This window comes from Ursus americanus, chromosome 2 (genome assembly GCF_024610735.1).
Source record: "Ursus americanus isolate L20-20 chromosome 2, mUrsAme1.1.p, whole genome shotgun sequence".
Taxonomy (NCBI): Eukaryota; Metazoa; Chordata; class Mammalia; order Carnivora; family Ursidae; genus Ursus; species Ursus americanus.
In genome coordinates, this window is record NC_142128.1 from 101110526 (window position 1) to 101123593 (window position 13068).

General features: G+C 39.8%; 1 protein-coding gene across 13 annotated transcripts in view; it reads right to left on the reverse strand.

Annotated features, from left to right (window-relative positions):
* CDC42BPA (CDC42 binding protein kinase alpha) overlaps window positions 1–13068 on the reverse strand; it is a 310508-nt gene that overhangs the window by 180744 nt on the left and 116696 nt on the right. For all 13 annotated transcript variants that reach the window (XM_045796507.2, XM_087859422.1, XM_045796498.2 and 10 more), the window contains exon 5: window positions 10291–10439. In XM_045796507.2, the coding sequence (XP_045652463.1) occupies window positions 10291–10439 (149 nt within the window). The remainder of the gene's footprint in view (window positions 1–10290; window positions 10440–13068) is intronic.

Here is a 13068-nt window from a genome sequence, read left to right on the forward strand (position 1 = left end):
TAAGGAAAAGAAGCCAGTCGAAAGATACCCATTATATTTCATTTATGTTAAATGTCCAGAATAGACAAATCTATAGAGACAAACAGATTAATGGTTCCTCAGGGCTAGGGAAATAAGGGAACAGGGAGGTGAGAGCTTATGGGGACAGGGTTTCTGTCTGAAGTAATGAAAATCATTTAAAATGGACTGAAGTGATGGCTGAACACATCTGTGGATACACTAACCATGGTACATTTTAACTGAATTGTGTGGTATGTGAATTACATCTAAATAATGCTGTTAAAAAAAAGACTATTTATAATTAAATCTTACAGCAATTTTTAATGCAGATCCCCTGAATATCACTGGCAAATAGTACAAAAAGGTAGAGATCACTCTTTCCTCCCCTGGGTGAAAAAAGTTTGGAAAAAGTCATGAGCCAGTAACTTATCAATGATTACTATTAATGTTAACTATCAAGGACAATATCTAATGCTATTAAGAGTAGAGCCAATAAAGAAAAGTTTGTGATTTTTAGATCATTTTTAAAAACTGAAGGGTTTAAAATGGAGAGTCAATTCTTTTTGTTGTTGTTGTTTTTAGAGAGAGAGAATCTCAAGCAGACTCCACACCCAGCGCAGAGCCCGATGCAGGGCTCGATCTCACAACCCTGAGATTACAACCTGAGCCAAAACTAAGAGTCAGACACTTAACTGACTGAGCTACCCAGAGGTCCCGAGAGAATTCTCCATTTTTAACAACTGGTTTCACATTCTACCATTACCAAACTATATGGATACCTATTTGCACTAAGAACTATAAAATGATAGGTGGTCTAAAATAAAGGAACTTTTCTCTCCAGGTTATATATGCATCTCTAATTCTCGCCAATCAACAAGTTTAAAGCATTATATACTTTATATTATCACTGATCTCTGTGACAAAACAACTTGCCCACCATCAATGACCTTCCCTTCTCTATCAAAGCAGTTTCTAATAAGGTCCTTCTAGTGTGGAGACAACATGAGCACCACTCTTAAAATGGTGATACCGTAAAACCTATACGAGAAACAGAAATCAGGGTAAGATCTTGGCTACTGAAGAGCACACAGTATCGGCTGGTAACATTCTGGTATCAGAATCAACATTCTGATTATCTACGCATTCTTTAAACACACCACAAACGTTCTCATCTTTCCACTTTTGTCATCTAAAACTACACCACAGGATAATCAAACACAACATTCTAACTAGATCAAGCTTATTTTGTTGTTCTAGTAGGATTTTGTGTCTTTCATTATTATTAGCATGCCTGAAGTTGTAGCCGACTAATTTGAACACCAAGCCTATTGCTGAGTTTAATTAACATACTTAGAAATAAGTTGGGGTTTTTCAACCTATAATAAGAGCTTGCTTTACTATAACCCAACATTTGGCACGTACTTTAATCAACCGGAGTCAGACATATGCCACATGATACTGGTTGTAAGAAATAATCTCTTTCACAAATTTAGCATTTAAGCAAATAAATGATTGAAAAGAAAGCACACACTCTTAAAATGCAAACTGCTTATTCAGCAAATCAAAAATGGAAATGTTGGCATTCAGACTTTAAGTTGAAAATCAAAGTGCATCTATGGCAAGTCTCAAATCTGAGGTGACAGATCAAAAATAAGGTATTTAGTGACTGCCAAAACCCACCATTTTGTTAAAAGCATTAAAAAATGGACATGCTCTTTTAATAATGTTTTTATATTGTATTTTTCTAAGTATTCAAGTGACATCTCTTTTTTTAAGATTTTATTTTTATTTGTCAGAGACAGAGAGCATGCACAAGCACAAGCAGGGGGAGCAGCAGGCAAAGGGAGAAGCAGGCTCCCCACTAAGCAGGGAGCCTGACGTGGGGCTTGATCCCAGGACCCTGGGAGTATGACCTGAGCTGAAGGCAGACACCCAACCAACTGAGCCACCCAGGCATCCCTCAGATGCTATCTTTAGCATTAAAACAATGATAAAATTTTATCTTTGAATCTTAATGGTCATTCTTTGTATACCTTGTTGACCTTGGTCCCCCTTCCTGGGCTAAGCTACTTCAATCTGGTGAACTGTCTACTTCCTACCACAGACTGGCTTTTTCAAGAGGTCCTCCTGACTGACTTGTTCGCGACCTTATTTACTCTCTCTTATTCTACATCTCCACAGTGGTTAGGTACATAATTCTTACTGCTTTTTTTTTAACCTGTTTTTGTTGTCAATTGCTCTCTATTATTAGAGGTAAGCTTACCTCAAAGTAATTTCTCAATAGGAGGGCATATTTCCTCCATTCCTATTGTGTATTCTCACCCAAGAAAGTAGATAGCATACTGGAAAAGCAGGACTGATGGAACGATATTTGTGAATGAATTTACAAAATTAAGAATTTGTCCAACTTGGGCACAACTATGAAGCAGACATTATTTTCTTAAACCTAGTCTTTTTTTTCAAAAGACAGTAAATTGAATGTAAAGAGCATATTACTTACCTAAAAGCATATTATTTTATAAACAGAGGACCCCACTCCTACTCCCACTCCCAGTATCCAGGACACTAGTATCCACAGAAAAAGATATTAAATGTTTGAAATGCATCAGCTAAGACATTAATGTCATTAAGCATGAAGGCAAAGACAGTTTACTCTGATTTTCCATGACACCTTCTCTACACTCATTGTTTCCTAACGTTCCTTCTTAGTTTGCTTTGTTGGCCACTTACCCAATCTCGAAGTCCTGAAGTTCCCCAGGGCTCAGTCCTGGATGCTCTTCAGTACTGACTGTTTCACTAAGTGGGCTCAGCTTGCCTTGTGACTTCCATGTCATCTATCTGCCAATGACACCCAAGTACCCACATTACGGGTCCCAGCCTTACAGACGGTAAGAAAAATCACTTCCTGGGCCACCTGGGTGGCTCGGTCGTTAAGCATCTGCCTTCAGCTCAGGGCGTGATCCCAGTGTTCTGGGATCAAGCCCCTCATCAGGCTCATCGGCTGGGAGCCTGCTTCTTCCTCTCCCACTCCCCCTGCTTGTGTTCCCTCTCTCGGGGCTGTCTCGCTGTGTCAAATAAATAAATAAATAAAATCTTAAAAAAAAAAATCACTTCCTGGCAGGCCAGGAGCCTAAGCAAATTGGGCAATCTGGAAGAATTCACCAAAATTTACACCAATTGCAGGTGTGACATGATGGAGAGATGTTTCTGAGGCTTGGTTTTCACACTTTAGGAAAGGAAGGAATAGAGGTATTTTTTTCTTAAAACTTTTTCATCTTGAAATGATTACAGACTCCAAGGAAATTGCGTAAGTAGTGCACTGAGTCCATTCTACCCAGCTTCTCCCCTGGTAACAACATACTACAGCCACAACAGGACCATAAAACCAGGAAACTGACACGGATACATTAATTTAGATCACAGACCTTCTCGGTTTGTATCCTTTTTTAATCTGCACGCGCACATGTGCGTAGTTCCATGCAATCTTCTCCCGTCTGTCAATGCATGTAACTACCACCACATTCAAGATACACAACTGTTCCATCACCACCAAGAACTCCCTCACACTGCCTCACTCTCCACCCTGCCCCCTGATCTTGTCCTCTGGGGACCGGTCATCTGCCTTCTATCTCTGTAGTTCCGGTATTCCAAGAATGTTAGGTAAGTGGAATCATATAATACACAAATTTTGAGATTTAATTCTTGTCACTCGGCGTAATGCCCTTCGGGTCCACCCAGGCTGCCGTGTGTGATTAGTACCACATTCCCTTTCTCCTGCCAGTAGCAATCCCTTGCATGCAGACAGAAGGCAGAGCAGAGGTGTGCAACCCGCTGCCCACTGAAGGACTTGCGGGCTGCTTCTATTTTGTTATTACAAAGAAAGCTGCTACAAACACCCAGGTACAGGTTTTTCTGTGACTATAAGTTTTAATTTTTCTGGGATAAATGTCTACAAATGTAATCGCTGGGTCCCATGGTAAGTGCATGTGACTTTTTTTTTTTTTTAACTCTCAAACTGTTTCCAGAGCAGCTGAATCATTTTAAATACCTATCAGTGTTGTGTTAGAGATTACTTTCCCCACATCCTCACTGGCGCTTACTATTATCACTATTTGTAATTTTAGTAGTCCTGATATCTTCTCGTTGATATCTCATTGTAGTTTTAGTTTGCATTTTTCTAATGCCTAATCATGTTCAACAGCTTTTTATGTGTTTTGTTGCCACCCGCATCTTTTTTTTTTTTAATTTTTTTATTTTTTTTAAAGATTTTATTTATTCATTCGACAGGATAGAGACAGCCAGCGAGAGAGGGAACACAAGCAGGGGGAGTGGGAGAGGAAGAAGCAGGCTCATAGCGGAGGAGCCTGATGTGGGGCTCGATCCCATAACGCCAGGATCACGCCCTGAGCCCAAGGCAGACGCTTAACTGCTGTGCCACCCAGGCGCCCCCACCCGCATCTCCTCTTGGGCAAAATGTCTCTTCATATCTTTTGTCCATCCCATAATTGGATTATTTGAGGTTTTTTTGATTATGTCAAGAGTTCTTTATATATTCCAGATATAGGGTCTTCGTCACACACACAGTTTGCAAATATTTTCTCCCATTCTAGCTTGCCTTTTCGTCCATCTACCTGGGCCTTATGAAGTGCATGTGTTTTTAATTTTGATAAAGTCCACTTCATTAATTTTTGGTGTCCTATCGAAGAACTCCTCACTAAGGAGGAGGACTAAGCCCTAAGTCCAGAAGTTGCTCTCTGTTGTTTTCTTCTGACAGTTTTATACTTCTATGTTGTACATTTAAACCCGTGATCCATTTTTGAATTATTTTTTATATTTGTGTGAGGCTTATGGAGGTTTATTTTTTGGGCTATGATTTCAGCACCATTTGCTGAAGGCTATCCTTCCTCCATTGAGTGGCTTTTGCACCTCTGTCAAAGTAAGTTGGGAGTATTTGCACTCGTCTCTGCCTGGGTTCTCTCTTCTACCTGGTGATCTAGGATTTTCATTCCTCCATAAGTACGCAATGTCTTACTCAAGGTAGCAATATAGTAAGTCTTAATATCAGGTAGTTATTTATACTGCCTCCTTTATTCTCCTTTGCCAAAACCTTTTTAGCTACTCTAGGTTCACTGTATTTCCATATAAACTTTGGAGTAAGCTTGTTTTTACCTCAAAAAAAAAAATCTTTACTCCTCTAAACGAAAAAACCTATATGAGCTGTCATAAATGTTGAAAATGAGATGTAATTAATGTGCAGCTAGGTACAGCTGCTCATGCACAAGCCAGTAGCCTGAGGCCTGAATGCAGCTGCACGCAGAACAGCAGGAGCTAGAACTGTTAAGGGAGGTTAGTCCAACACTAATACTGGAGGAAAAAAAAGAAAGAAAGAAAGAAACCTTTGCTGGGATTTTGATAGGGATTGCATCAAACCTGCAGATCAATTTGGGGAGAACAGACAGCTTTAATCTGGAGAGATTTCACATCCGTTAGGCACTCTACCAACAAATGCTCTATGAATACCATCTTTCTTCCCTCTTCCACCCCACTGCGTCCCTTTCCCGTCCTCCTGCGAAGGGGAGAAGCTACTGGTGTAGTTCCCACAGTAAAAGCTCCTTCAGCGCTCATCCCTATAGCACAGCACCATTCTCCTAGTCTCAACACAATGACAAGGAGGGCCGCCTGGGTGGCTCAGTCGGTTAAGTGTCTGTGGTCAGCTCAGGTCAAGATCCTAGGACGGGCTCCTTGCTCAGTGGGGAGCCTGCTTCTCCCTCTGCCTGCTGTTCCCCCTGCTTGTGCGTGTGCACACGCGCTCTCTCTCTCTCTCAACACAAATAAACAAACATTTTTTTTAAAAATACAATGATAAGGAAATGGTCTATGTGCCAGTAGCTTGTCTTTAACACTTTAATAAGCAGCATATTTTCATCTTTACAGGAAGACCATTGTTTTTTCGAAGAAGCTCCAAGTTGCTGTAAGCTTAATGACAAATCACTTGGAATCTGAATTTAAAAAGCTTGTGGAGGAGCAAGCAGAGTAAAGAAGTCTTCTGGCACCTCGTTTAATGCTTTCTTCACTACCTAATATTACCAGAAAACATTTTTACTTTATTGGGTCAGTCTGTAGACCAATTTTACAGCTAGCCAGAGTCAATCTCATTAATTCCTATTTCCATGTCCCCATTCCTATCTCTTTCATCTTATACTCACTAACATCTCCTTTAGAAACAGGTAAAATAATGCTTTACATTGTTTTGTTTAGGTGTAGTTCTAGAAATTTCTAAGGAAGTTGCAAATGTTCTTGACTGAAATATGACAACGTGCTGAACACTTGGAAACCGTGCACGATTGATGACTCCTACCATTTGCTACTTTCCACTGCTCATTTCTCTCTCCATAAAACTGTGCGTAAGTGAAAACAAACTGTCATAATGTTTGTTCTATTAGAAGACCAATAATGTATTTTAGAAGTCTGGAAATAAATTTATTTTAAAAGAACAAAGGGAAAAATGTATTTCCTTCCCTGAACACATCCAGTCTCCACTATTCCCTTTTTGTATTCTCTAATTTCATATACTTGAAGTTCAAAATTATAAAACATTCTGAAATTTCGCAAAACATGAAAACTCTGATGTGCAGTTTACTGTGAAACTAACTAACTTAACACACTGTTTGAATCAAACACTTCATTCCCTTAAGTTACTGGTAGCTTGATGGCTACCAAGATGTCAAGTCTACAGCACGGTACTCAAGTGTTTCCACAAGAGGGACTGAAATCGCTCTTCCTCAACTCAACATGAGCTCTCTTCTCCAGCCAAACCACCTACCAATCCTCCTCCAGACCTGCCCTTTGCCTGCCTATGACCTTCTCTCCCGCCATCCCTTGTCTCTAGAACGCCTTCTGCTCTGCCTACAAAAAGCCTCTTCATCTGCAAAGTCCCACCATGAAAGCATTCCCTTATGAGCAATATGATGTTATGTCAAGAGCATAAATTCTGGCATCAGCCTGACTCAGATTTTAATCTAGGTTATGCTAATCATGGACTCATGTCTCTGAAGCTGGGTTTCCTCATGTACACAACAGAGTCACACACATTTTAGATGACACCCAAATTACAGAATTATTGTTAGAATAACATAGGTAAAGTCTGTAACACAGTTAGAGTTAAATAACCACTGGAAACGACCATTAGAATTAAGCTTATTACTCATTTCTCTGAGTTCATTGTAACTTGCTTAAATAATTCAATTAGCAGTTCACAATCTAGGCTCACTCCATCTCTTATACTTTTGCCCTAAATGATTATTTAACTTCTACTACTTTAATTTTCACTTATATCTTGTGTTTTCTGTCCCCAAACAGACTGGAAGCTTCTTATAAGTCAGGACTATATGTTATAATTATTTAAAATTGAATGTAATTTAGCACAGTGCTATTATAATTATAAAAGAAGACTCAATGAATATTTCCTCAGTAAAGCATCTGCTGAAATACAGTCTACCCAGAAAATGGGAATTGTATTTTAAGAGGACACACACACCAGAGTGTGTCCACTGAGAAGTAAAGGGAGAGGCAAGGAGGGAGGGAGGGGAGGAGTGGGAGTAGGCACAAGGCGGGGAACCATATCTGTATGTGAGATAGTGGGAGAGAGAACGTGTACATCAATTTTGATAACAGAGAAACTACAAATACGCTGATGTTTAGCCTAAAGGAAAGATGACTTCAGAAGGCATGATAGCTTTAAGATAAATTAGGCTATTATATGTGCTTCTGAAGGCAAAACTAGGACCAATGATAAGGCAAAAAAGAAATTCAGCTTAACATACAGTAAAATTCTATGACGTGAGAGCTGTCCAACAGTGGGAATAAATAGAACTCATTTAACATGAAGTACCTTGTAAAACTACAGGTATTCAACCTACAGAGCGCTAATAGAGCTCAGGGTGAAATGGCTTTCCAATGTCAGCATCAGAAAGACAGTTGTCATCTAAAATGCTGTGTGGAGAAGAACGGTAAGACCGCACATACGCTTGGGAGGAAAGGGTCCTGTGAGCAGTTAGGAATATTTGTCTCAGCCTGGCAGAAATACCTCATATTTACTATCTCCAGTCTAAACAAATTATTTTCCAAAGTAATCATTCCTTAGTGAGAACTTAGATATAAATTGGGGAAAGTTTCACTAAAACTCCTTGAGTCGAAGACTAACATTCTTTAAATGTTCAACAAAATGATGTTTTCAAAGTATTTTTAAATGACAGTCCTCAGCTAAGATCTCGGGTTACTGTAACCACAGGACTTCAGTTTCTCATTCTGTAATTCGCTCTTGAAACCATAATACCATCTAAAAACTGCTTTGTGTTTTATAATTTTCATAGCATATTCATGTATTTCCAAAAAACTCTGTGACTATCAGATATCAACAGAGAAAAGCATATGAACAGGCAAGAGCTAAACTGTAATCTAATACAAAATTTTTAATCAAAATATTCTTCCTTTAATAATGTCCTAGAAGTTCATTACTAAGTAAATCAATCAGCAGAAGATACCCACATCCTTAAAACAAAACAAAACAAAACAAAATAAAAACCAACACTAAAACAGAAACTTTCTCTTCTACTTGCGTTCCCATCCTTCACAGATTACCTGCATCACCCACCACTTAAAAGGAACAGTCAAGGCTGTGTTACTGACCAGAAGTACTCAGAGTCTGGTCACTGGACCAGCAGCAGCTGCAGCGCCTGGAAACCTGTCAGAAACGCCAGTTCCCAGGGGCACCTGGGTGGCTCAGTCGTTAAGCGTCTGCCTTCGGCTCAGATCATGATCCCAGCATCCTGGGGTTGAGCCCTGCGTAGGGCTCTCTGCTTAGCAGAAGCCTGCTTCTCCCTCTCCCATGCCCCCTGCCTGTGTTCTCTCTCTCGCTCTCATCAAATAAATAAAATCTTTAAAAATAAAAAGAAAAAAAAAAAAAGAAATGCCAGCTCCCAGCCCCACCCAGCCTACCTATTCAGAAGCCCTGGTGCTGACCCAACAAAGTGGGTCAGGAAGCCCTCCGTGCCATTTCAACGCGTGCTGACATGTCAGAGAACGGTTCCTTCCCTCTCCAACATGGCAGGTCCTTCACCTGCTTCTCCCTAATACCTCTTCACTCTTTCTCACATTTTGCACAACCCACAGATTTCCTCATTTCAATGATTAATTCACCAGTAAATCTGTGATGGTTTCCTACTTTCTTTCCTTTTAAAATATGAGACTGCCTTTTAAGCTATCTAATACATTTAAAATTTTTTACTACACATAAATTGTTATGAGTTGTTCACATTATAAAGATTTTTAGCTTGTGTCAACAAGTATAAGAATAGTCTGGTATGTGCGGAAAGGAGAACCTCATGCACACTGGAGCAGCCACTGTGGAAAACAGTACGGACGGTCCTCAAAAAGTTAATACAAGTACCCTATGACCCAGCAATCCCACTACTAGGTATTTACCCAAAGAATACAAAAACACTAATTCAAAGGGATACATGCACCCCAATGTTTATGGCAGCGTTATCCACAATAGCCAAACTATGGAAATAGCCTAAGAGTCCATCAATAGACAAATGGATAAAGAAGATCTGGTGTGTGTGTGTGTGTGTGTGTGTGTGTATGTGTGTATATATATATATAATGGAATATTACTCAGCCATAAAAGAGAATGAAATCTCACCATTTGCAACGATATGAAGGGAGCTAGAGTATTATGATTAGCGAAATAAGTCAGTCAGAGAAGGACAAATACCATGATTTCACTCACATATGGAATTTAAGAAACAAAACAAATGAGCAAAGGGAAAAAAGAGACAAACCAAGAAAGAGAATCCTAACTCTAGAGAACACACTGACGGTCACCAGAAGGGAGGTGGACGGGGGATGGGGGAAACGGGTGATGAGGATTAAGGAGTGCACCTGTCTTGATGAGCCCCGGGTGACATATGGAAGCAATGAATCACTATATTGTACACCTGAAACTAATATTATACTGTATGTTAACTGGAATTTAAATAAAAACGTAAAAAAAAAGAATAATCCTGTATAAAAAACTATTTTGTAAATAGGCTCACTTTTTTTTTCATTCTATCTTAAACTGTATACAATCAAACACACATTTGTGTGGAAGACTTTAAATAAATCATTGTACCTGTCAAATAATTTACAAAGAAAAAATTATCCCATGGCCATCAAAAGTATCACTTTCTTACAAAAACATCTCCGCTGACATGCACAGAACCCATTCTTGCGTGGTGTCTTACTCACCTGTGCACATAGTGCAGCTGATGAACGGAATCTATTGCGATCACCATCTCAGCCAAGTAAAATCGAGCCATATCTTCAGGTAATCTATCTTCAAATTTGCTAAGCAGAGTAAGCAAATCCCCACCAACGTAATAATCCATGACCAGGTACTGGAAATGAAAAAGAAAAGGGACTCAATAAATAATAAGGGTGAAAAATTAATATATGTAATGTAACCCAAGGTCAAATAGCACAAGGTCAAATACTTTTGTTGTTAATTACAAGAAGCTAACTAAGACCATTGTTACAAGGCTTGTAAATTTCAGAAAGCAGTAAAATTTTAAAACCCTGAAGCAGGGAGCACAACATAGGATTACCCTTCTTTTGTCATTATATTTTGCAAAGTAACATCACCATCATCACCATAACAATACACCACAGTTTTACCAACATTTCATAGAGGAAACAACATATTAATTCTCCAAAAATGATTAAAGAACTAGAATATAAGACAGTCCTTCATTATGTCGAGCAAATTCATTTTCATCATCGTTACATTTTCCTTATCTCCTGTTGGACTGGTAACAACTTTATCAAATCAGCACTTGAATCAGCATTAGAAAGCACTAGTATACAGAATATAATAGTTTCCATCATATACATATTTCTCTTCTCACTCCTGATAGTGCAGAAATATCAGAATGGACTTTTCTTAGGTATGTATAAATAGAAGTCAACTAATTTTAGATATGGACTCTCATGGGTATATGTGTAGGATATTGCGATTTATAATAGATAGATAGATAGATAGATAGATAGATAGATAGATAGATAGATAGATAAATAAATTTGGCAGAGCTCCTAAAAACCCTTAGAATCTCCTAAGTGGGGGCGCCTGGGTGGCTCAGTCGGTTGAGCTCAGGTCATGTTGGCCCAGGTCATGACCCCAGGGTCCTGGTGAGTAAGGAAAGGATTCAGGTAGAGTAAGGAAGAGACAGGGGGCCCCTGACTAGGATCTGAAAGAGTGAACAAGAGATAAGGGAAAAGACCAGATCACTTGGCCCTGGATGTTAGGGAGTATTTTTCTATGGCGGCTACAGTGTAATCACAGAAAATGACCAAAAAAGAAGTCATTAAGGGTGTTATCAATTGTCCTTCCTCAGACCAAGATGGCATAGGAATCTCAAGGCCACAAGCTCCCTGGTCAAATTTTCAATAAAAGACCGGCCTAAAAAGCCTCAGTGGCAACCCATTTGGGACCCCTCTCACTCTAGAGAGCGCGTTCTCTTTCCTTTCTGTTCTCACCTTCACTTAATAAACTTGCACAACACTTCACCCTTTTGTGTCCAGGAGATTCATTCTTCTACCCGTGAGCCAAGAACCCTGCAATCCTCCAACAGTGGGATGGAGCTGGGTCAGGCTCCCTGCTCAGCACGGAGTCTGCTTCTCCCTCCAACCTCTGTCCCTCTCCCGGCTCAAGCGTGTTCTCTCTCTCCCTCTCTCTAATAAAATCCTTAAAAAAAAAATCTCCTAAGCGATAAGATAAAGCTGGCTTTTGTTATTTTTAACAAACCCCTTCTCAACCACACTTGTGCTTCTGTTAATGAGGTGGCTTTTGAAAAGCCCTTAGGTAACCTAAGGATAGGGGGCTGGTTGCCAGGGTAACCAACCAAGATTAAAAGGTTGGAAATTTCTAGGGAAGGGATGCAGGCTGAATCCATCATCTATGGCCAATGACTTAATCAATCATGCCTATCTAATGGAGCCTTCATAAAAACCCCAAAGGATAGGGTTTGGCGAGCTTCTGGCTGGGCAAACACGAGGAGTGGTACTGGAAGAGTGGCGCTCGTTTGCAGAGGGCGTGCGAGCTCCGAGCCTCTCCATCACCCCTCCTGTGCACCTCCTTCCTACGGCTCTTCCTCAGTCTAGGCAGCAGCTCTGACAAACTAACCTTATTTGAGGAGCAGGTCATGGGAATCTCCGATCTATGATCTGTGAGTTAGAAGCACAAGTAATAACCTGAACCGGTAACTGCGGGGTGAAGAGGGAGTCTTGTAGGACTTGAACCCTTGGCCCCTGGGATCTGATGTTGTCTCCAGGTAGACAGCATCAGAACGGAGTTAAACTGCAGGGCTCTCTGCAGGCATCGCAGGACTGCCTGATGAGGGGAAACCCACCCAACTAACGTCAGCAGTGAGGTAGAACCGAGAGAGTGTGGTATGTGGCGTAAATGAAAACACCGGAGATTTCCTTCACCATGTGTGTTTGCCAAAAAAAAAAAAAGATGAGGAGTAGACACTAAAATGTTCACAGGAATTAGCCCTGGGTTGTTAGATGACCCATGCTGTCACAGCTTTTCGGTGTTTTCTTGCATCATAAACATGCATCACATACGCACGTGCATATTATATTTTTTTAAGGTGGGCGAAAATGAGACACAGTGGAAAGATGGCCTTTGTAGTCAGGGATACCTATATTCAAATTCCAACTCTGGGTTTTAAGTGGCTTTTGAAAAATTACTTAATCTCTTTGAACTTTCTCATCTACTTATCTACGATAATGATACCTCCTTCGGAGTACAGCACTCAGCATGAAGGGCAGTACAGATAAGATATTTAAATGTCACTTATAACACCTTGAAGGTAAAACGATTTTATTACCAAATGAAGATATTATTTCAGTGAGCTCACCAATTTGACATTTAAGATTTAAAGAGTCTTGAGAAAATTCACATCTGATTACTATATATTAAAATTATAAGTACGGGTAATTTCTGTTAAATAAAAGAAAGTAATTTCA